A 24698-nucleotide genomic window follows, 5' to 3' on the forward strand; every position below is an offset into this window, starting at 1 on the left:
AAAATCCATGCAAAATCGAACGTCAAATGCGTCAAATGTCAAAATAAATTAGAGATGTCGATATTCTTGTCGCGGTTACTTTGTCCCGGCGACTTTGCTGTCACTGGATCACTCCAAATAAGGGGATATCGTTCATTTGAGTCTTACTAGCTTGTCTTGATTCAAGGAAAAACTGGTACAAGTGAGAATAAATACTTATTCCAGATATCTGATCCCTAGTACTTCGCACTTTTACCTACTTACAAGTGATTGCGCATAAAAAAACCATTGTCGTATTGCAATTATTGCGTATACGGGACGCGCAAGCTCGCGTTACTTAAAAACAAATACTAAGTACCAAAGTATCTTTTACATATCTCTTCTAGAATATACGATTCTCCTTTATAATATTCCCTTGGGGTGAGTGGTTTATTTATGCCCTTGGCTATTTACAATGGCTGGATAACTCCCATTAAAAAAACAGCGCCGTTCTAAAAAAAAGGTTTTTTGAGACTGGTGACTGGAGATGTCCGAGGTCACGTTCATAGATTTGATGCTTTTTCGAGAGACCCGAAAAATTGAATATTATTTTAACTAAAAACTAACTATACCACAATTTTTTTTTTATTTGAATCAGGTAATTAACGATAAAACAAATGGAATGGAATTCCTAATTGCCAAGATATTTGGTATTTTCTAGGAGAGAGTGGTTTATTTATGTGTCTACTCTTACCAAAGGGTGACAATTACACTCCTGCACACAACAATGTATTTTTTAAAGAACGGTCCGAAGACAGCTGATTTACGAAGGAAATGCTTAGGATGGGTTGTTTCGTAGAATTTGAACAGTTCATCAAATTTCAAAGTCCAAAGTTCAAAGTCCTATTCAAGCATTATTCAAGTTTTGTTATTTTATCATTATAGGCCAGTTAGTTGACAGAACTGAAATAATAACAGAACTCGAAAATTAAGGGCCAGTTGTTTCGGAAAAAATCACTTGTGAGAAAGTCATCACATCGTCAATAGACTCAATTTTCCATAAATTGGGTTGTTTCATCGTCCGTCAAGAGAAAATTCAACGAAATATTCATGAAAATGTGATCACCCGAATTCGGCCGGTTAACGCGATTCTCCATTTTTTTAAGAATGACGCTTGCGCAAACGTCACAATTCCGATCTGACAGATTGTGTGTACTAGAGTGGTTTATTGTGAGTGGTTCATTTATGGGTTTATTTATGGTGTACTACGATGCACCCATACATAAATAAACCACTCTCTAGTAGTAAATATTATTCGCTGACTTTAGTTTTGTACACTGGCAAAAGAACCTTATAGAAAAAAAAATATATATGTGATGTAATTTTAGCAACATCTGATAGTATTGTTGTCCTAGCGTCTGGACGATGTAAGCCCTCTGATTGGTCAAATTAAAATTGTCTGTTTCGGGTAAATTCAGCTAACTTGAAAATTAAGACACGATTTCATACTAAAATAGGATCGCCTCATAATAATACGAGATTTCTTCAAAAGCATCGTTTCTGCTCATATAATTTTTGGATAATATCGAAGAAAATATGTTTTAGAAAGTTCATAATCCATTGGATTAATTACATTACAATGAAAATTATCCACAGTTACGTGATTATGTTTGACGTTTATAAAAAATCACGCGTTCTTTCAATATGGCCGATACGCACGGCTATAGATGGCCGACAGAGCGCACCTCTGGCGGTACAAAAACGAACCAAATGAATGGCGCGAATATTTAAATATGCAGCTCACAATATTTGACTACTTACGATTAACAAGCGTTTAATAAGAAGATTTCTTCTGGAAGCTTATCACTTTGTAATGGCATTTTTCATTATTATTTATATTTTTTTTGCTTATTAATTATATCTGATTTTATATTGACATGTTTTTTAATTTCTAAAATTTCAAATTTTTTTATTTGCGATGCTTTATATCCTGAGTGAAGTATTTTAAGACCCGAATTGTTATCGAAAGTGTGATCATTATTCAAAAGATGATTCGCAAACTCAGATTCACTATTTCCATTTAGAGCCCTGCAATATTCTTTAGTTCTGACTTCAAAGTTTCTATTGGTTCTAACTTTGTAAAAGAAATTACAATCATCCCAATTGAGTTTTTAAACTCCTGATTTTTTATTTGAATTTTGCTATCTTTATTATTAAGAATATATTTCTTCATTGTTATTAGTGTAAAACGCCAGTTGAATAGTACCAGGGTTGTTTTTATATATAATTTTAGAAGTATCGTTATCCACAAACAGAATTCTACGCCATTGTTTATTTCTACCTTTAGAAAGACCGTTTGAAGAGAATATGTTTAATTTTTTTATTTAGTATTTCAACTATCAATTTATTAGAATAACCGTTATTAAATGCTATTTGAATATATTGTTTTATGGTTATATGCTATTTGTTTTTTCAGGTCTTAAAATACTTCACTATAAATAATTTTGAAATTTTAAAAATGAGGAAACATGTCAATATAAAAGCAGATATAATTAACAAGAATTCTTTATAAACTCTCTTTTAAATATTTTCCCACTTAACTTGTCTTTCCCGTCTAACGATATTGTAATTCCTAATTATTATAAACCCAGCCTACTCTTACCCCTCCCCCCTCCTTCCACTTCTTCTTTCCCAATTGCAATCTATATTTAATTTTTGACTTCGGTGTATACACAATAAAATGTAAACATTATATTTATTTATTTATTGGACAATTTGCATAGCGCCGCTTTTGTGAGATATCACCTCAGGGGCGCTATATTGTAATAATCTACCTTTATATAGATTTTTACTCTCCTGATGAAGGTGTATATATAATCTAACTTTAAACTTACTTATTAGATACAGTAACAGTTGTAGATAAAGAATTACCACCAGTTGGAGTAAAATTAACACCTTTTAATTAAACCGACTGCTAATCCATCGCACAATTACCCTCCTTTTATTCATAAACACAGGTACAATTAATCAATATGTAATAATCTATTATTTAAGTCAACTTTTTTTTTTTTTTTTTTTTTTTTATTCACATTTAAACCCGCTAAACTACTTATGTAGTTTGTCAGCAGGGACATAGAGACAACATTTATACATTCATAAGATACAATTTGAACGGTACATAATTACATAAATTGGTTACATTGCAGAAAAGTTTAAATAGCAGCATAAAAGCCTTATACAGGGTGTCCGGAAACTCGTAGTACAAGCGGGAAACTGGTAAATCTACATCACATTTGTTATAACTATCTTTAATTGTGACAAACTAAACGATATTGATTCAACTTATAGACATTGACGGTTGTAACACATATTTAAGCACTGCAAGTCTCCTATGAGCTAATTATATTAGATACGATAACAGTTAATATCAGTTTTAGACATGTAGTCAATAGTAGTGTTTCATTTGAAATAATCCATCACAAATACGTAAAATTTCATTTGTTCAAACAACTGTCATTCTTATTATGCGTAAATTTAGCATGTTATTATTAATTAACTCCTTCCTGTTCCGTGTTTTAACAATATATATACTCACCCTCTCTCTGTGAATGTCCTAATATCTATCTATTAAATGTAACTGTTGTTAATATCACTTAAAACGGGCGAAGCCTAACTAAGAGCCGCCCGCAGGGCCTAGCAGAAAAAAACCGCAGAGCGGGTTTTTAACTGCTAGTTAATTATTATTATGTTTCTAGTCATAGAACATTTTTGTTCAATTAGTCTTTATTTTTTAATAGGATATATATGTACAATGTTTAATTGTAACTAACTAATTTAGGAATAAAGTTGTTACCAAAATTATTTGCTTTATTTTCCAACATTTTTATTTACTTATATTTTAATTTTGACAAGCTGACGTGTACCCGACGTTGCTCTGGGTTATGAATGGTTTGGAGTAAAGTTTTGAGTTTGTGAATTCTAGTATTTGTAAGTATTTGTTTCATTTGATAGTGCCATGTCTTTCTCGTGTGTCCTCGACTTCTTCTACTGTTCACATCATGTAGTATCCATGAAATCCACATTGTCGCTGTTTCGATTATGTACCTCATTCCAATGCGGAGATAATGTGTTAAGTCTTCTTTGGGCATCCTTGATTTTACTATTGTATACCACATTGTTACTATCAAAAAACTACATTTCATCCACTTTAATTCAACTACCTATCTAATTCAGAGATAATACGTTAAGTCTTCACCGGGCGTCCCTGACTCCTTCTACCATCAAGCCACTCTCTAGGCACCAATAAGAACAAACTTAGTTGAGTAGTTTTTTTAGTCTATGGGGCACGCAAGTATGAACATTGTCATTTTATTTACATACATTACACTCTTCATATTAAAATGTCATCGTCTTGTTATGATTGCTACAACTCTTTCCTGGATTTATCTACTAACACCTATCTCAATGAATCTCTTCCCTTATACTCATGTCCCTATGAAAGCCTTACTTTCTATCCGAAGGTCCATCAATTTATAGGAATAAGTAAAAAAAAAAACATTAAAAACTAAACTCAATTAAATGATGCAGAATTTAACAAAATTATTGAAAAAAACTGGCCAAATTACATAAAATTTTTCACAGATGGTTCCAAACTCAGTCAGGACTCCCATTGCAGGGCCAGTGTCTATGTTCCTCACAGAAAATTGTGTTTCCCACACAAACTTCACAAAGAATGATTCATTTTCTCTCCTGAAGAAGCTCTTCAACTCGTCAAATCATTAAATATTAAAAACGCACTCATCCTTTCAGACTCTCTTAGCTCACTACAAAAAATAATCAGTCATCAGTGTGGCGGATGAATATGTTCAAGATTTCGTCATTGCCCGGAGCTGAGTCTTTTAGGTCTTCCATGGCTCTTTTTAACTCGTCTATGGAAAATGGAGCATCTAACCAAGAAGAAGAATTTGGGGAGTAACATAAAACAGACACTTCGTCAAGATTAGGTACATAAGAGGGAGCAATTTTGTTAAGAAAGTCAGAAATCCAAATACCAGAATTGTGAGATGACTTCGGCAGGGTAAAGGAAGACCTAAACCTGCGAATCATGGACCAAACCTCCCCCGCCGGAGTAGCAGGGGATATATTAGTGCAGAAATTACGCCAGCTGTTTTTTTTTTTTAAACGGAATGTACGTTTAGCAACAGCTTGGGCATTCTTGGCTTTCAAGAAATTTTCCACTTTCATCTGTTGGCAGTATGTTTTATTGGCCGCTTTCCTCTCCTTCAGCACTCGAAGGCATTCTTCATCCCACCAGGGGGGAGGGTGAGCCTTCGTGCCTACAGGGGATGATTTGGGAATAGACTTGTCTGCAGATTTTAGAATGGAATCAGACCAAGATTTGTAAGAGGAGGTGCAGTTATCTGAAGAAGGGGTAGGCAGGGAAAGGGTGTGACCCTGGACAGATTCTCTAAAATGGCACCAGTTGGCTTTTTTTGTGAAATTTTGGCTTTCTTTTAAAGAGGTTAGTATTTAACCCTTGAGCCAGATTTAGAATAATTGGATAGTGGTCACTGCCGCAGGGGTCTGATGAAGTTCTCCAGGAAATTAGTGGATATATACTTGGGAAACAAAGAGTTATATCCACCGCACTAGGGCTCTGCCCAGGTAGACTTAAACTTGTTGGGGATCCATCATTTAGAAGGCACATGTTCAAGGAGTCCATAAGTTCAATTATTTTGATTCCTGAGGGATCCGTTGATGAAGAACCCCAGAGAGGGGAGTGAGCATTATATTATATAGTATATATTATATAGATGTCATCTGCGGCAGGTTAAAACATGATTTTTATGAAAAAGAACCTCATCTGTTGGACGTAAAATCAACGCGCCCTATTGTTTTTCTTTCTGCACAGACAGACTGAGCCCAGCAACTCATGGCGGGATACAGTTTGTTAATGAATGTAGTTAAATAAATATATATGTTTCACTTTCTAACCAAATTTATGCTGTACTAGCTGTACCCCGCGTATGCTGTGGCTCAGTCTGTAGAGAAAAAATAGTCCGGGTTGCTTTTATGTCCAACAGGTGGCGCTGTTTTTAACAAAAAGCATGTTTTTACCTATCACAGGTGACGTCTACGTAATATAGGTTTATAAAAACAGATGCGTATAAATTGTAAATTTCAAAGCTATCGGTGAGATTTTGAACAAAAATGAACACTTACATTTTTATTTAAATAGATGAGATATAATAAACGGAAACAAGCTTTAGTGATCTATTTTTAAATTAGGTTTATCTAAATTTTTCAAAAGACTTTCTGCCAACAAGTACCCGAATTATTTGTTAGTACATCTTATTTAAAAGAGATCACGTATTTAACTAAATGAATGAACAATTTGTAATCGTTAAGCAGTGTGTTTGTCACAACGCTTTGGTTCTTTTTTTACATACTTAGGCATACCAATTAGGTCTATACCGCTGGGACAATGGCCTAGCGCACACATGTGTTAAATGCAGTTTTAATTAAAAACATTTTTTGTAAAGAAATAGAGGTTTCGTTGGAAATTGACATCACGTATTTCATTTAAAATGTTATTTACATTCATTTTATTGCTTTACATCTTGTAATTAACCTGGAGTATTCTTATAATTGAACTTAACATATGTGTGCGTTAGGCCATCCATTGGGACTATTCATTGCTATGTGGTGTTTCGCATGCAGTGTAAATGAACCAAACGTTTTTTTCAAGATTCTTGTGCCTAGATTTCATAGTTAGATGAATAAATGTCTTGAAAGTCGTCTAGCTTGTGGGATTGTTACAACCCGAGCCCCACTTGGCTTTACATATTGAAAAATCTTAATGTTTGGGGAAAACCGTAGCCTTTTTATAATGACTTTTGGTTCATTTACGCAGCATGTCCTAAACTAAAAGGGTAGAAAACTCAAAAAAGGCCATTGAAAAACAAATATTATAGGATGTTAAGTCGTCAGGTTTTAGTCATAATGAATAAAGCAGTTATTATTTATTCATATTATTCACGGCTAATGCCTTTTACAGGGATTTTATACATTCTTACTGTAAATAACATAAATATTTTGGTTAAATATTTCCCTAACCGCCGCACTTTTAATAGGCACGGATTATTTAGATTATTTCCATTGTCACTGCACTAAAAGTTTCATTCCCATTTAAAATGGAATGATCTTAGGTAACCTTATGGCTTTCGAATGAAGAATTCGTTTAATATTTGCAGGTGCTGGAGTTTGTGGGCTCTTTCATGCCTCTCCCGCAGCACATGGTGAGACTCATCCTGTCCAGGGAGGAGCTGAGGGCAGATAAGTTTACCAAGTTCCAGATAGCTCATCATTTATCACTCGACACCTTTTAAGTGATAAATGATTTTTCTCTGTATAATATATCACATTCAAAGTTTCCATTTTTATTTTCTTCGATAAATAGTCCACAGGCGGATGGATACCTATTATCTTGTTTGTTTTGTAAATTGCTCTATTGCTTGGCTTTCATTTTCATTTTAGTTTGCGAGTGCAGTAACGAGTTAAATACTCCCTTAATTGAAGTTTTTGGCCGTAGCTTAAAAATTTTTCATTTTTTAAATCAAATTAAAACCTGCTTATTTTGGTATGTTAGTATTGGTGATACTATATGATAGACTAGATCACAGCTGAGATATTATAAAACAAATAATTGAAATATGCTTAAATCTCGGATAGAATCATTGGGTTGTGCAATACCTTTATTAAAATTCGCTTGCTAGTGTATTGAGAGTCTTCAATGGACGTTTTTGAGGTTTAAAAAAAGAATTATGTTTTTCAGGATGCTTCGTGAAGTAACACTGTGGGCCTGATGAACGCAAATCTAGAGTCAGTGCTTATCTCTGTTCCGCCACCTTCTTCTCCGCAACAGCTTTCAATGGTACCATATGTCCCGTGTAACGGGCAGGCTACCGCCTTCAGTGGTACCTTAATTCCCGCACGCTGGGCAGGCTACCGCATTCAGTAGTACCGTACGACCCGCGTGTAACCATGCTTTCACGGGTATACATGGTTTATACGGTGAAAGCACGGTGTTGATATCTGGATGGTACTTTATAGGTGTAAAGGAATGGTTATGGTATAATTCATTCGTGGTGTTTGCATGAAATGTAACTAACATCCTTTTTTTCAGTGATTTATATGCAGGGACAGTCAAGGTCCTTTCTACCGCCTACGTTGTGTTGCCAGGTTGTCGTTCAGCTCTGATGTTGTTCATCCGTTCATTTGTTAGTTCGTTTGTTGGTTGGTCCGTTGGTTGGTACGTTGGTTGGTTCGTTGGTTGGTTTGTTGGTCGGTTCAATGGTTGGTTGGTTCATTCTTGGTTGGTTGGATTGTTGGTTGGTTGGATCGTTGGTTGGTTGGATGGTTAATTGGTTGATTGGTTGGTTGGATCGTGGTTGGTTGGTTGGTTGTTTGTTTGGTTGGTTGGTTGGTTGGTTGGTTGGTTGGATCGTTGGTTGGTTGGATAGTTGATTGGTTTATTGGTTGGTTGGATCGTTGGTTGGTTGGATCATTGGTTGGTTGGATCGTTGGTTGGTTGGAACGTTGGTTGGTTCGTTAGTTGGTTCGTTGGTCGGTTCATTGGTTGGTTGGTTCATTCCATGTTTTTTTTCAGGAAGAAGCCCATCCAGCCAGTGGCCCGGTAACATTATTAGCCAATTTTATGTTTTGTTTGTGTTTTATCAGTTAAAGGAAAGAACTGGGCTGGGGTGGGCTTTGGTAGTTGTTTGGTAGTTGCCAAGTTTACATAGTTACAATTACAGTTACAATTTTGTAAATACATTTTGTTGTCTGTTTGTTAAATGTAGAAGCAGCTTTCCCCAGAGTTCACCAGTCCAGCAATATTATTATTCAACATTTTTTTCAGAAAGCCGCTTCCAGCCTGTGGTTCAGTCACATTATTAATCAATTTTATGTATTTTATCTATTTCAGCTTCAAGAAGAAAGAAGTGTTAAGTGAAGTGTTTTAGTTGGGATGGGATGGTTGGGGTGCGGTGGGGCGGGGTGGTGTGGGGTATGGTAGGGTGGGGTAAGGTGGGGTTGGGTGGGGTAATGTGTCAGCGGGGTGGGGTAGGGTTTAATTAGTTTACGTAGCTAGTTTATAATTGTCTTATCTGTTTCAGGAAATGAACAAGCTGCTTGCTGGGGACAAAACAACCAGTAACATTATTAATCAATTTTATGTTTTTTTTATCCATTTCAGCTTCAAGAAGAAAGAGTATGAAGTGAGAAAGAAGAAAGAAGTGAAGTGTTGTTTTTTGAAGTGAGGGTATTTTTAAGTCGTTAATTATTAAATCGTCTATTTTTTAGGTCGTCTATTTTTAAGGCTGTCTAGTTTTTAAGATAAGCCGCCTAGTTTATTAGCCGTCTAGTGTATAAGCCGTCTAGTTTATAAGCCGTCTAGTTTATAAGCCGTCTAGTCGTACAGAGAGTTATAGGGCTACTGGCGATTCTCTCTTTAAACAAAAAAAACGAGCGTGCTAGCTACCGCAAGGTCACTTGGAAAAGTTAGCACACTAATATGATGCTTAACTCATTTCTATATTGTACTCTTTATACTCTTTTCGTCATATTGTTTTCAATAAAATAAACCGTGTTTCTTACTTATTTTCTCTAAACTCCTAGCTCTTAGCTCAAAGCTGACAGCTAAAAGGTCGAAGCAAAGTCCAAAGTTCTATGCTCGGATCTCAAAGCTAAAAGCTTTAAGCTCAGTGACGAATCTCAATGCTAAAAAAAGCTTAAAACACAAAGCTCTTAGCTGAAAGCTCAGAGTTCAAAGCTAAAAACCCAAAACTTAAAGCTCAAAGCAATAAGCTCAGATCTTACAGCTGAATGTTCAAAGCCAAAGAGATCGGGCTCTAAGCTAAATCCAAAGCTCAAAACTAAAAACTCTTAGCTCAAAGCTCAAAGCTGAAAGTTCAAAGCCATTCAAAAATATCTAGGCTCGAACCTAAAGGTATTATTATATTTCTTAATAAAGATTTACTCGGAGCTTTTTTAAGCTAAAATCTCCAAGTTCAAAACTGAAAGCTCAAATTCAAAGCTAGTAGTCCAAAACTAAAATTTGCATGTTTTTAATTGTTAACTCTTAACTTAACTCTTAACTCGCTGTTCTGTCGGATGTTGGTAAGGTTTTTTATTCATAATTATTAATTATTCTAATTATTGTTTTGTGATTAATTTCAGTAGGTTTGAAGTAAGTATCTGCTGCTTCTCCCCGTAGTGATATACCATATGTTAGAATATTTGACAAAGTGCAAAATAAATATTTTTTTGTTGATTTAATGGTATGATGTTTCGTATTGTTTTGAAGATGTATGTTAGTTTCCGGATTTTTTTAAATGTAAATTAATATGGAGATTGCATTAGAGTTTATGGTCAACAGTTAAGCCGATATATTTAATATTATCTGCATATCTTACAAAATTCACATTAACAACATTGAGCGAATACAAAAAAAATATCTACGATTTATAAATTTTAAATTAAATATCCCTGTCGAAGACTTAAAATACAATTTCTTATTAAATAGTCTAAAAATACATACATTAGAAGATAGACGTAAAATATACGATTTAACGTTCTTATTCAAAATACTTAACTCTAAATTCGACTGTTATGAACTCCTACAACTTATAAACATACATACACCCAAAGTAACAACACGACAAAATACAATATTCTACAGCAGCACACATAAGCGTAACTACGTTGCCCACTCTCCGATACAACGACTTCACACCATGGGAAATCATTACTTGGGTGATGTTGACATATTCAATACCAACTTGGCAAGTTTTGTGGATCATTTAAAACATTTATTTCAACAATACTCCTAAACACATCATGTAAACCTACAAATAGCTGTAATTTTCTGTTTTTGTTTCTTGTGTTTGTATGACTTGTTGCATAGCTTTTATCAAATGTAATTTTATTCTTATTTTTTATGTTTCAAAGTATCTGTCAAATTAAAATTATACTACCAACCACGTAAAAGCCCTCTGGGCGTTAAATAATTAAATAAATATTCAATTTTGTCACAAGCACATCATGTGTTACTTGAGGAAGTATTGGTGTAGGTGTGAAGATGTAGTTGTGGATGGTTATGTGATTGACCAGCTTTTGTTTTGCTGCAGGCTATGTATTTTTTTTTAGAAATGTTGAGTGTTAGTAGATTATTTTCTAGCCATTTATATACTTCACTCTTTTTGTGTTTTTGAAGACCTTTTAAATTCTTCTTCCATCTGCAGCAATTTTCCATCAACACTTTGGATTTCCGCCAGATATTCCGATGATGATTTTTGGATTTCATGCGGTCCTTCAAATCAGACTATTTATTACTGCTACTTACATACAAAACATCGACAAAATGTACACTCGTCAAAATCCTTACTATTTGGATCTGGTTTGTGAACAATTCAGTCTTCAAATAGTCTACTTGTCCTGTAGTTGGCACATTTAAAAAAAATAATCACTCAATAATTAATACAATTTATTTATTTTTAAATGGCTCTTCACCCCAAAGGAGTATTAAATAGAGGTGATTGTAGAATGTTTGTAAGTCTGGGTTAATCTTGTAGGACGTATACACATACCACTCGCACCGGAACAATTGACAACAAGAAAACAATGATCTGTTGTGCCATAATATGGCCATGCTTCGTTCTGACTTCTGACATTTCAGTTCAGTTCAAGAGTCTCGCCCCACGGGTCAGTAAAGAATAGGGGCCTGCACACATTGCAAGTGGGTCGGGGGGCGAGAGGGAGCGATGCGATGTACTTCCCGTATACAGCTAGCTGTACCAAATTTTAGTGGGCGCTCTATGTTTATAGCGACATCACATAACGAACTTCTGATTACCATTTTTACCAAAAACATTTATTTTAGTTAAAAATGATTTAAAAATATTCTGAAGAATTTTTTATTTGGGTACATTAATAATATCACAAAAATCCACAATCACGTTGTCACTTTGTGACTGAATCGACTCGAAATCTTTTGTTATTTTTTGTATGTTTACGCGCCATTTGCCGTCTCCTCAATCTAATCAAATCACAATTTATATTAATATATAAAATTACCTATTGCAATAGTACTTAGTACTCAGCTTAAAGGCATTGAATGCGGAAACAGAAATCTGCAATACCTACAGTTTTCTAAGCTACAAGCTACATAGCTCATCTACCGTGAGCAGAGATCATGCAACGACCAATGAGTCGTTCATAAGCGAGGCGCATAATTGAACTAACTCTTTTGGATGAGCCGTATTCGAATGACTCCCAATAAACCGTACGCGGCTCAATTAAACGGTTACTATTTTTGATCAGGAGATATTTTAGAAAAATTAAGCCATTAAAATTATCCAAGTATTAATTGTTATTACATACTCAGAGACGGCTTCTGACAGTCCGACATCCGGACTTGGATATATATGTACCTACACCTACTAGTTAGCTTACCAGTACTAAGAGTCGTTGGATTATTCATATGCTGGGAGTTGAGAGCCGTATCGGGTGAGTCACGGGCGAGCACAGTATTCTCATTGCTCATTCGCTCTGAGCTCACGGCTCCCATTCAATTGAGCTGTCATTCAATTGAATAGACTCTTTGAGCCGTACAAATATATTGATCTGGTACCGTGGCTTTCGCTCTTAATAAAATGAGCGCAACGTTTCTCGTCTCTTTACAGCACCCAGTTTTTGTAAATTTATTACCCGTGCGACAACTGATAGAAATTAGAAGCAAGGTTTCTAATGCATATTTTCTAAAATACCCACAATAGATGTTTATAATTCCCAAATCGGGGAGAAAAATAACAATTCCCAACAATTTCCCCACAAGTTGAGTATACAAGGGTATTTTCTTTAGTCATTTATATACACAGACTTTACTAAAGCATTTTTGATATAGTGCCACGGGTTCCATGATAACTCAACACAGTGACAATTCAACACACCTTTAAAAAGTGATATAAAGTCATTAGAAACGATGAAAAAAAAATTTAAACCTAACCTAATCTAACCTACTTAACCCAGTTGATAAAAAAAAAATTTCACACTTTCCATGACTTTATATAACTTTTTAAAGATGTGATGAATTATCATTTTGTTGATTTATCCGTTCACCAGTGCCATGGCCCATTCTGTTAATGAAACTCAAAAATGGTTAGTTCTAGTTATGGCTTAAACAGTTAGCAAAACATCACCAGTGATAAAAGATATACATACTTGTAAATACATGGGTCCACGTTCAAAGTAGTGATATATACAGGATGTCCGGAGGTAAAGTGCACTAACATCAGGAGGCGATTCTACATGATCTTCTTTATGTGCCGTATCAGGTCCCCCCGACGTTGGCGATCACTCTAGAAAATGTCTCTTTTTCTTGCGCTGCCCGGAATAGCTCCTCCACACTTCTAATGCCGGTCCACTCTCGTATATTTCGCAGCCAAGACATTTGTCTCCTACCAGGCCCTCTGCGACCTTTTATCTTGCCTTTCAATATTAACTGGATTCTACATGATATATGTTAAAAATGTTTTTTCTATCCAAACAATTCAACTTTTGAGAGCTGAAGCTACCTTAAATGGTTGGATTAGTTATTCATCTTCTTTGCTTGTACTTTTGGATGGAAAAAAAAATTCATACATATTTCATGTTAATGTAATAACAAACACAATACATAATTATTTTGATCTTTCCAATAAATACTATAGAGGTACAATCTATAGTATTCTTTCTTAGCTCGCATGGTTGGCAGACACTTTGGGCTCCCCGTCCGTAGTTACCCAATTCCTCTCACCCCATAAATATTTTCCAATCTTTGTAAAAGCCCCCTTCATGATACTCAACTCAATTCAGTCAATGAAATAAATGATTTGGGGATAGTCTTTGATTTTAAATTTTAAAAAAATGTCATATATAAATATTATTATGAACAAAGCAAATGCCTAAAAGCAATACATTATTTAGTCCGGAGCCAAATATAGTATACCAATCTCGCCTATTTGGTTACTGCATTATAAGTTTCACTCGGATTCTATTGAAAAAATACAGCACAAATTATGCACTTAAACTGTCTCAGAAAAATCTAAAATTAATAAAGCTGTCCTACAGAAGATTGGTATCTGATGTCATTTTTCTTTTTTTAATCATCAGTTCCCTTATTGACAGCCCTGCATTATCGCAATTGATTTCTTTTCATGTTCCTAATAGAGTCACACGAACTAAAACTATCTTCCAATGCATAAATAATGTCAATGGAAATTCGATTATAAACTTCTTATACCACATACACACAACTTAGGCAACCAATATGAAGAGGTAGCGGATATTTTTAATAGCACTGAAAGAACTTACAAAAAAAGGTTTCACATATTTAAAAAAAATAGTTTTGATTCCCATAGAATAATTCTTAATTAATCTTGTAATAATTCTTACATTTTCATTTTTAAAAAAGTGATTAACATTATTAGAAGTTACCGTAAGTAATTATCAACGATTAGTTTATATTATATTATATTTACTCCTAAATGTAAAAAAACAATAGGACAGTTCAACCATGAATATCTCGGAGTTAAATTTTTTAACTCATTACTAGAAAAAAATAGAAACATGAATACAAATATAAACGAATTCAAAAGCCACCTTAAAAAGTATTCCGAAAGGTTGAACTGAATCATATCAAATATAAACCAATATAACAACACCCCCATACACACAAGCCCTGCTTATTTATGGGGGTACATCAAATACTTATATTATGTAATAAATAACTTAGAGAAGCCTTTTGAAAAAAATTCATCAAACCCAATTTAACGTGTAAGGGTGTTAGTAAGATATCTTTAGATTTTACTAAGGGAGCATGTTGAACATTCTTCGTGCCAGGTTTAAGGTGCTTTCTAGTAGGCCAGTCCTTGGTCTTTCCTGTCTCTGCTGTCCCACTCGCACAGAAAACAACAATACTATGTGTATCCCGCTTGCAGTTCTAGTAGGAGCCCTATTATTTTTAGATCACCACATATTTTCCATTCGTATTTAGCAAATTTATTTTTTGTTAACAGCAGCTTCATGTTGTCATAGTTTTCTTTCATGTTTGCAGCATGACCAAATGGAATGGATGGTCAAAAATCAAAAAATCAATGATAACTCACGAATAAAAATGAATTAATACACATTTTAGTAAAATTAAAACCCATAAAAACCTGACGTGATATAAAAAAACTAATCACATATCTGAAATCAGCGTGAAATTTCCTGTCAGATTTGGCTACTTTCGTTAAAGGGACAAAAAATGTGTTGACCAGTGTAATTGGTATTTTTTTGTCAGAGTTTTTGGGAAAGAGAAATTTTGTGCTTTGTACAAAAATTAACATTCTTGATAAATAAAGTTTATTTAATAAAATGCCGGCATTTCATTGTGAGAACGAGATAAGTAATATACTTATGAATATTCTGATTGATACATTAACAAAACAAAGTTAATTTAAATAATTTTTGTTTTTTTAAGGCACAGTGATACCATTTTTCTTGAGCTAGTGAGCTACTATTATTTATGCTTACAATATGTACGATTTTTACGTTGCGATATGTATCTTAGTGGGAAGTAAATGAGCACATAGATCCAATAATCGTCAATCATAAAACTAATAAATTAGTAAAGCACACTTGTTAAATCACATATTGCTTCATCAAGAAATTTTAATAATAATATATTATGTAAAATAACAAGTTCTTTTAAGTTTTGAAAATTAATTCATTTTGGGAATACTACCAAACATATATAAACTTTAAAATTATGAACACGTGTGTACAGAATAACATGTCTAAACGCTAAAAATTGCAAAAATAAATAAAATATTTTACAGAAAATATTTTTTTTTTATTTAAAAATCTCGTGTATATGTATACACCCCCCCCCCCCCTCCCACCCCTTAGGGTCGATCGCCCGCAATCGGAATGCTATAGCTACGCCACTGTGTAATGTAAAAATTGCAAAGGAGTTGAGAATTTCTACAATCATTACTAATATGAATGACATCATATCAGTTTAAAGTGTGCTATAATCATCAATTTGTTATTATTTAAACTTTTATCAGCTGTTGAAGATTGGCACCCACACATAAAATAAAATACTACTATACAAATACACAGATACTATGGTAGCTACAATTCGAAACGCAACCGCCATACTGCATTTACACACGAACAAAAAGGGAAAAGGGTGGTCCATTCGGGACATTCGGGTACTTTCGGTCTCCGCTTCGGTCAAGTTCGGAAATCCAAATCATTCATCAGCCGAGCGTCCTATCGCGAGGTTGCGTCGTTCGTTATCGTGCCGTGCGCGTGTTTCGATCGTGTGTTTACTTATTGTGCACTCATCAATTTCATTTCGGATAACTTACAGGTATTTATAAATAAGGTTGTTTATCTAAATCCAGACATTTACACTTTTTAAGCCGGCTTTTGTGTTTATTTTTTGCGTATATTTTGTTAGTGGTGAACGCCCGGCTGTCATCGGTAGACCAAAATCGATATGGTGAATGTTGAAAGTGGTTTCGGCTTTATTTATCTTCCTCGATGTGTTCTCATAAAGCATACTTAAAATAAATTCCTTTTTTATAATCTGTACATGTCATTTTTAGTTGTTTATAATTATAATATAATCGGGTGCCTTTTTTATATGCACACTTTAAAATACCAGCGTATTATTATTTATAAATAAACACTGTAGTGGGTACTTACTTATCTGATTGTTATTACAATAATATATCGATTATAGCCATATTATTATATTTGTGTTTTATTTTAAAATACTTATTATCTCTACCGCTAGTGATCTACCTAATAATAATACTTATTCGAACGAAATCACTACATAACACTACAAATTTTATTATAAATAATGTTTTTTTGTGGAGATCCGCAAAGAGTGCAAGGCTGATGTCAGCGTAATGAGTAAGACCAAGAAAGGGACGCTTAGATGGTTTTGGCATGTAGAGCGATTGAGCGAAGCAAGGAGTGTAAGGAGAATATATGATGCGAATGTGAATGGTAGCAGAAGTCGGGGACGCCCGAACAAGACGTGGCACTACCAAGTGAATCAGAATAATAAAAGAGTATGAATGTGAATGAGGCAAGGAGTGTGTGCAAAGACCGAGTTGTTTGGCGGTCCGTCCTCTGCCTACTCCTGCGGGGAAACGGCGTGATGGTTAGTTAGTTTTTTTTTACACTAACTCCACACAGGAAGCCCTGACGAAAATTATTTTCTTCAGGACCCATGTAATCTTAGGGGATGCTGAGTGTAGAGTCTTTTTGGGGAGATGAAGGAGTGAACATGAGTCTTGAAGATACTCAAGTTGTAGGAGGGAGGAAACACAGAGGCTAGCAGTTCCACAGCCGAGCTGGTGAACTCAGAACGAGTAGTACAAACGACCTGTTCTCATGTGACGAATAAATTTGTCAACCGTGGCCAAATGTTGGGCGCGCGTTTGGCGTGTTTCCGGACTACGCACCGGTGCCGAAGGGATCAATGATGCCAGTTCCTGTGATATTAATAATTAATTAATGCCAGCTTAATAATAAACTTGATTAAAAATATGTTGCATCGAAATCAAATCACTACCGAAAATTTATGTAAGATTTTTTTAAAATTGCTAATCAAACCAACTGAGTATGCAACCTATTCCAATGTTTATTTTTAATTTATTTTAATTTAAGGAAACATCGCGGTGCTTTTTACAGATTGTATTTATTAACTATAGTTTTGATGTAATTTAAATTAGCAACATTTTAATGAGGATATGAGACAAAAAAAATCACTCGCAACTATGTCAAAACATTTGCCAGACGAAATGAACATCTGTTTTAAACATGTGTAATTTCTCGCAGGTTTTTCTCACACAAAAATGTGCTGAAATGAACAATCCAAACCATGTTAAATACTACTCCTAGATTGTTACGACTGATGAAGCTTTTGAAAAATACTGCTCAATATAAATTGTGAACGAAACAAAAAAAATCAATTCATTTAAGAATGTGTGCTGCAAAATTACCAATCACTAACCTCGTATTTTTTATTCGTTATTTGTTCTTGAACGTAATCACTTATTTTCATTGATGTGTCGTATTTTGTCTATGCTTATTTTAGTATAAGTATTATATAAATAAGTACTTAAATATTATGTTGCCATTGCATAAAACTTGCTACCTGCCTAAGAATATTAATCTAATAAGTGTATGCAGTTGGGGTAAATATTAAACATTACCAATGGGAAACCATTCTGTTCTGCAGACGGTACTATGTGCATGAGTCACGCCATTTTCATTTTGGGGCAATGATTTATGGACCGTTTGGTAGGTACCACGCGGAATTTAGGTGAAGTTTTCCTGCGACGAATATTGGGATCCTTCGTCCTTGTACAGGACGGGAAAATCATTTGTTGATAAAAGTTCGTTTACGACGTTTGCATCCTTGAAAGTTGGCGGGGATGAATCAAGTCCTTTCGGGGTGTGGGGCTATTTTCGCATCCCCCGTGTGGCTTCATTAAACTAGCTTCAACTTGAGGGGCTCGCCCCCACCCACGTGGAGGATAGTGCGCATGCGCACCTTGCAGCTCTTGTCACGTGTTGAGCACGACACTCTCCACAGAAACGAAACGCACATTATCTCATTGCTGTTACATTTAGAATTATCCATAGTATTGGATATATCTACAAGAACAAATTATCATATCACTGGCAGTATTTTCGATGCCCGCGGCTTATTCTGTTGTGGTCATGAACCTAAAAAATTCGGCTTATTTTATTTTTTTTATTTAATAAATGTTTACATGTTACATTTTTTGACATTTTTAACTACCATACTAGGCTAATGCCCTTGTTGTGGTAGTTATACATGAAATAATAATAAAAATAACATAAAAGCACTAAAAAATACTATTTTATAGAAACATAAGTATGCAAGTATGAATCATACATGAAATAATAATAAAAATAACTTAAAAGAACTAAAAAATACTATTTTATAGAAACATAATTATGCAAGTATGAATCATACATGAAATAATAATAAAAATAACTTAATAGAACTAAAAAATACTATTTTATAGAAACATAAGTATGCAAGAATGAATCGTACATGAAATAATAATAAAAATAACTTAAAGGAACTAAAGAATACTATTTTATAGAAACATAAGAAAGAAGTAAAGAAAAAAAAACAAATTTAATGATAAATAAAACTAAAAACAAAAATATTAAAATTAATAAGTAAACTGAAAAATTAAGAAAAAGTATATGTATATTTAAAATTTATATATCGGAATCATTATAATTATCATATGGTAAACGAAACATAGTTAGTATATATTTTTTTTGTAAGGGGTTAATATCGAAAAAATAACCTACACATTTTATAAATGTTGCAGCCGTTTTTTTATTGGTTGGGGTTCGTAGGTAGATGCTGCATGCAAACTGTTTAAGAAACTGGAGATAAGTATACAATTAATGCTGTGAAATGACGTTTCAACCTTGTCTCCAACCGCCATTAGTCTATTAGACACCTATCATCGTCATTAAACTGATGCTGAGAGATGGATGATGATGAAGCATCGCAAGTCATTATTACTTATTTATTTAACTTTAAAATAGAAAAAATAGAGTAGGGCTCCGGCCTTTTCAATACAACCTTAATTTTGGATATGACGCCAAAATACCCAACCAAACTGAATAATATTTTTATCAAAAGATGTGTATGTTTATTGTTTATAGTACGGATGTGAGCTATTTTATTTATTTGTTTTTAAATTACAATAAGTTGCATTGTTGTCTTAGTTTTTCCTTCTGGACCCTGATATCATTTTTTTTTCATCGAATTAATAATAATAATGATAATTGGATAATTTGTAGAGCGCCGTTTTTGTGAAAAATCACCTCAAGGGCGCTGTACAATTTGTTTCCTAGGATCTACATTTGTTATTTAGACCAACTGTGCCAACACCATTGTATTCCCGCCGAAACAGGTCTAATTACCGACTTAAATAACAAACCAAACAAACATAAATATAAATAACAAAACCTGATTTCGATCTTTTTCATTCGAACAATTAAATGTATTGTTTTCTATTGGTTTCCGTTGCGATTTCCTAGTATTCGTCAAATTAATTATTTTCTTGAAAAAAGCTCAAAAGCGTCCAATTTACGTAATAAGCATGTCTAAATAACAAAGCAAACGCCTGATTTCAAGATTTTATTTTCGACAGATGTATAGAACTAGCGACCTGCCCCGGCTTCGCACGGGTGCAATACACATTGTAACTGACATAATTTAATTGTATTAGGGTTAATATTATGTTGGTCAAAATAGCTTCGCAAATAACCCATCATATGTATACAAGATAAAAATGATTACTGTGGGTTATTCTTAGGGTACGTATACATTCGCGAACCGAAACGTGAACCGTACCACGAAAGAACGAATCAACTGCAAGCGGCGTTTTGCGCCATTTGCAGTTGCTTCGTTTCTTTCCCATAAGTTGTGGTTCAGTTCGGCAGTTCGGCTCGCGGTAATCTATACGTAGCATTAGGAGACAGACATTTATCATCGCAGACTTTTCTGTAGGTCTTTTAAATATATACCTACGTTTCCGTAGTACATTATTTTAATGCATCTCATAAGGTTTAGCCAGCGTTAGCAATGTAAAATATATTTTTTACGACTTATTACAAACATCGATTTTTCTCTACTTTCTATTAATATAATATGCATGTATTAGATATGCATACCTTCCGGAAGAAATTATCTAAATGATAGTGAAAATCATATTAAAATCCGTTGCGTATTTTAGAAGAACTAAGCGCACAAACAGACAGACGCGGATAGCCACTTTTATACCATTTAGAGATGCTATTTTCTATTGTTTTTTCCATTTCGATTTCGTCATCAATTCGCCAAATTCACTATTTTCCTGAAAAACGCTCAAAAGCGTCTAATTTAATGAGCTTGGTTAAATCACAAACCAAACGTCTGATTAACGAGCTTTTCCTTCAGATACCTATACGTTTTAAAACGAGGTGTGCTACCTACGGTGTAGGTGTACTACGAGCTCTTTGTCAGCAAAATGCCCATTGGCTGTAAAATCCACCCTTATCTCCCATTAGGGGTGAGCGGCTGTGTGCGGTGGATTATGGGTTGGCCGGGTGGGCGCAGGTAATTGTGTATACAAATACGGAAATATAACAATCCCATAAACTAAAATAATTGATAAACGTTTTTTTTAAGCCGAAGAACGCATTATTACTCGTAGGTTCGGGGTAAAATCGGCTCAGCAATCAAGTTTCAGTTTGAAAACACCAAAATTTGAGCACCATCTCTAAATAGTATAAAATAAAGTCTTAGTTCTTCTAAACTACGCAACTGATTTTGATTGGGGTTTCACTATCATTTAGAGAATTCCTTCCGGAAGGTTTATATATATAATACTTGTACCTATGTTATATTAATAAAAAGTCGAAAAAAAATATTTTCGGGCACTTACATTGCTAACGCTGGCTCTAAACCTTATGAGATACATCAAAATAATGTACTACGGAATTGTATATCTTAAAGAGGCCCACAGAAAAGTCCGTCAAATTATATGTCTATCTCCCAAGGATAACCCCGAACAACGCCGGGTACACTTTAGCTAGTTATTACATAATGCTGTGTACAAAAACCCGGCAAATATATCTATCTATCGTTTGTTCAAAATCTCAAATCTCCGAAAGTTCTCCAACGATTTGTTTGTAATTTTGACACAACGTTGCATTCGAATACGCGTAGTGATGTATAAATTCCCGGGAATTTATTTCTGGGGAATATTCCCGGGAATATTCCCGGGAACATTCCCCTGGACGGGGAATTTTGGGAATTTTGATTTTAACAACATAATACCTCAAAAAGAATAATATTTATTAAATAAAAAATTAAATATACACACATAATATGGTACATATAGAGCAGGATAGATCCATAAAAACTATTCCCATATATATAGGAATAGGATCCAAGAGAAAAATAACAAAAAAACACCGTTCAACATTATTTTAAAGTGACTAGTATCTCTATATAATTGTATACTGTACAGTATTAGTAGCCTATATACACTTTATGCTAGTAAACGGTACATATAAAAAATCAATCGTAAAACTGTAAAAATGACACAACTTCACAGATCGTTACTGTTCATCTGATGATACCGATTGGACACTGACACTATCAACTTCGCTTCCACTTTCACCTTCATATTCTTCTTCTTCTTCATCCGACCCGGTCGAAGTTGTTGCCGACTCAGGATTATCTACGTTTTCTTCTTCCTCAGCACAGTCAATTGGATGTTTGCGTTTGCGAGTGAGTACCAGATAGGTTTGAAACGTTATGATGCGAAGCAATCTGCTCATCCGTGGAAGAAAGGGTTTTCTTGGGAGCAACTTGAGAGCCTCTTCAGAGGAAAGAAGTTTCCAATTGTGTGCCACAAATGTTATTTTCCCTGCTCTTTGAGTTGTTAGACGATTCCTCCGTGTTGTATGAATGCGACTAAACGTGCTAAAAGATCTCTCAGTGGCTGCTGAAGTAATGGGAGCAGTCAATATTCTTATGGCAACCTGTGACAAATCCGGGGATGTCGTCTTAGATAACTGCTAACACTCAATAAAGCATCCAAGAGAAGTGTAGAAACCATTTTATTAAAAATAAAATAAATTCCCCGTTTTCGGGAATTTATTTCAAGTCGGGGAATATTCCCGGGTCTACATCACTAAATACGCGTGTGTTTTTATATACCTATATTATATAGATGTCATCTGTGACATGGTGACAGGTAAAGATTTGCTTTTTTTGAAAAACAGCCTCACTTGGACGTAAAAGCAACTCGCGCTATTGATTATCTATCTGCACAGACAGACATAGCCACAGCAAGGCATTGCGGGTTGCAGCTAGTATGATATAAAAATTGAATCTAATCATTGTTTTTCCCTTTCAGTGATCCGGCCGTGTGGTCCATACGACCCCAGCCAACCGTGCCCCGCGCAGTGTCCAGTGCCGAGTGCCAAGTGCCAAGTGTTGCTGGAGTGTTCCTCCAAGTGCCGTGTTATTTCCCAAGTGTTGTTCAGTGATCAGGTGCACCGACTGGTAGTGGCCATGTGGCTGAACTGGAAGATGTGTGGGTGGAACGTGGCGTGGCTGGCCCCTCTGCTGGTGGCCGCCATGATAACCCAGGGTAAGACAAACACCTATTTGCTCTATTACCATCTTTTGTAAACACTTCATCAGCAGCGCTACATCCCGTGGTGCAATTTGGCCTCCTCTACCAAAACTGCTTTCATACACCTATAAGAGTCTTCAAAACCTGTTCATCCTACTACTCATAGTCAGTCCACTTCCACCTTTTCTGTGCATCTTATATCCTATGGTGGTAAATGGCCTCCTCTCTACTGGTCTTTTCTCCAGCTCAATTCCATGCAGTAAATAGCTGCAGTATTCCATTTATTATTATTCCATTCAATTCCATGCACTAGGTAGCTGGCGGATTTGCTTTGTCTTTTTAAATATTGTTCGAACGCATTCGTCCTACCGGAGGAGGCTATTTTTTATCGACGCGTTTTCATGGGTGTTACCACAGACATAAGAATTAATAGACGAGAAGATAATGGCGAGGGGTAAAATCAACTGTTGAAGAACGAAGGGGGTAAGGCTGACTGTGATTCGTCAATAAATCAATCTGACAGTAAATAGGCATCTCGCATTATAATATCACCATTTAGTTCTTAAAAGTAAAATCTGCTTTTGAATGAATAGACATTTTTACATGGGAGCGCAAATTACTCGCCACGTTATGAACAAATTTGCGAAGTCCAAATTCGGCAAAAAAATTCGGTTGTATTTTCAGAGTCGAATATTTCGTTTAAGTATTTAGTTAAGACACTTTTATAAATGTTCATAATTTACTTCCCAGCAACCAACCAGCTTTGTGTTTCGCGTCCAGACGTTTCTCGATGTGATAGTATATGTTTCTACAACTGATCCATATTATACGATGTGAATATGCTTAAAATAATGCTTATATATGGAATGTAATACGACAATTGGGTTTATTCTCTTTTTCACATCTATTTTTACAAGTTTTCATAGTACAAGTCAACATTTTGCCGTGTTATTTCGTAAAATGAACCGATGATGCCTCGACCATAGTTCGCACAAGAATGATGACGTCACGTTTTCAAATTTCACTTGAGGCCATACGCGAGCACAGTCGGCTCCAATGGAACCGGTATGGGGAGTGGGGATAATACGCTTTTAATCACTTAGGGCAGGTCTACTAATATTCATATGTCTATGGGTGTTACATTAAGACGAGAATTTCCGAATCTAGATATTAATGAAAAACCCACATTCATTTTGGGGCTCCCAGGGCTAACCGAATGCGTTTATTTTGAAATATTTTATAATCTTTTATATAGCATTCGGAATCGTGCGTCAGATAGCGTAGGGTTGCGTATGCTATTTTGGCCTTGTAATTTATTGAGAACTCGTTCACATCCACTGGGTCCTTCCCGTATCATCTACATGTTCATGATTTTCGATAACCTGTCATCTTCCATTATTTCTACAGTCGCACGTATTTCTTTTTTGCTCGTTTTACCTTTACTTA

At 34.9% G+C, this 24698-nt stretch overlaps 1 protein-coding gene across 31 annotated transcripts in view; it reads left to right on the forward strand.

The window, feature by feature from the left end:
- Positions 1 to 16299: 16299 nt before the first annotated feature.
- Positions 16300 to 24698, forward strand: part of Dscam1 (Down syndrome cell adhesion molecule 1) — a 175663-nt gene continuing 167264 nt past the window's right edge. For all 31 annotated transcript variants that reach the window (XR_016302632.1, XM_089635741.1, XM_089635734.1 and 28 more), the window contains exons 1-2: positions 16300 to 16417; positions 23031 to 23267. Coding sequence is in view for 30 of the 31 variants with exons in the window: in XM_089635741.1 (XP_089491867.1) it covers positions 23189 to 23267 (79 nt within the window). In the remaining variant the exon portion in view is untranslated. The remainder of the gene's footprint in view (positions 16418 to 23030; positions 23268 to 24698) is intronic.

The sequence above is a fragment of the Hesperophylax consimilis genome, chromosome 9 (assembly GCF_061612785.1).
Source record: "Hesperophylax consimilis isolate HC1 chromosome 9, BYU_Hcon_1.0, whole genome shotgun sequence".
Taxonomy (NCBI): Eukaryota; Metazoa; Arthropoda; class Insecta; order Trichoptera; family Limnephilidae; genus Hesperophylax; species Hesperophylax consimilis.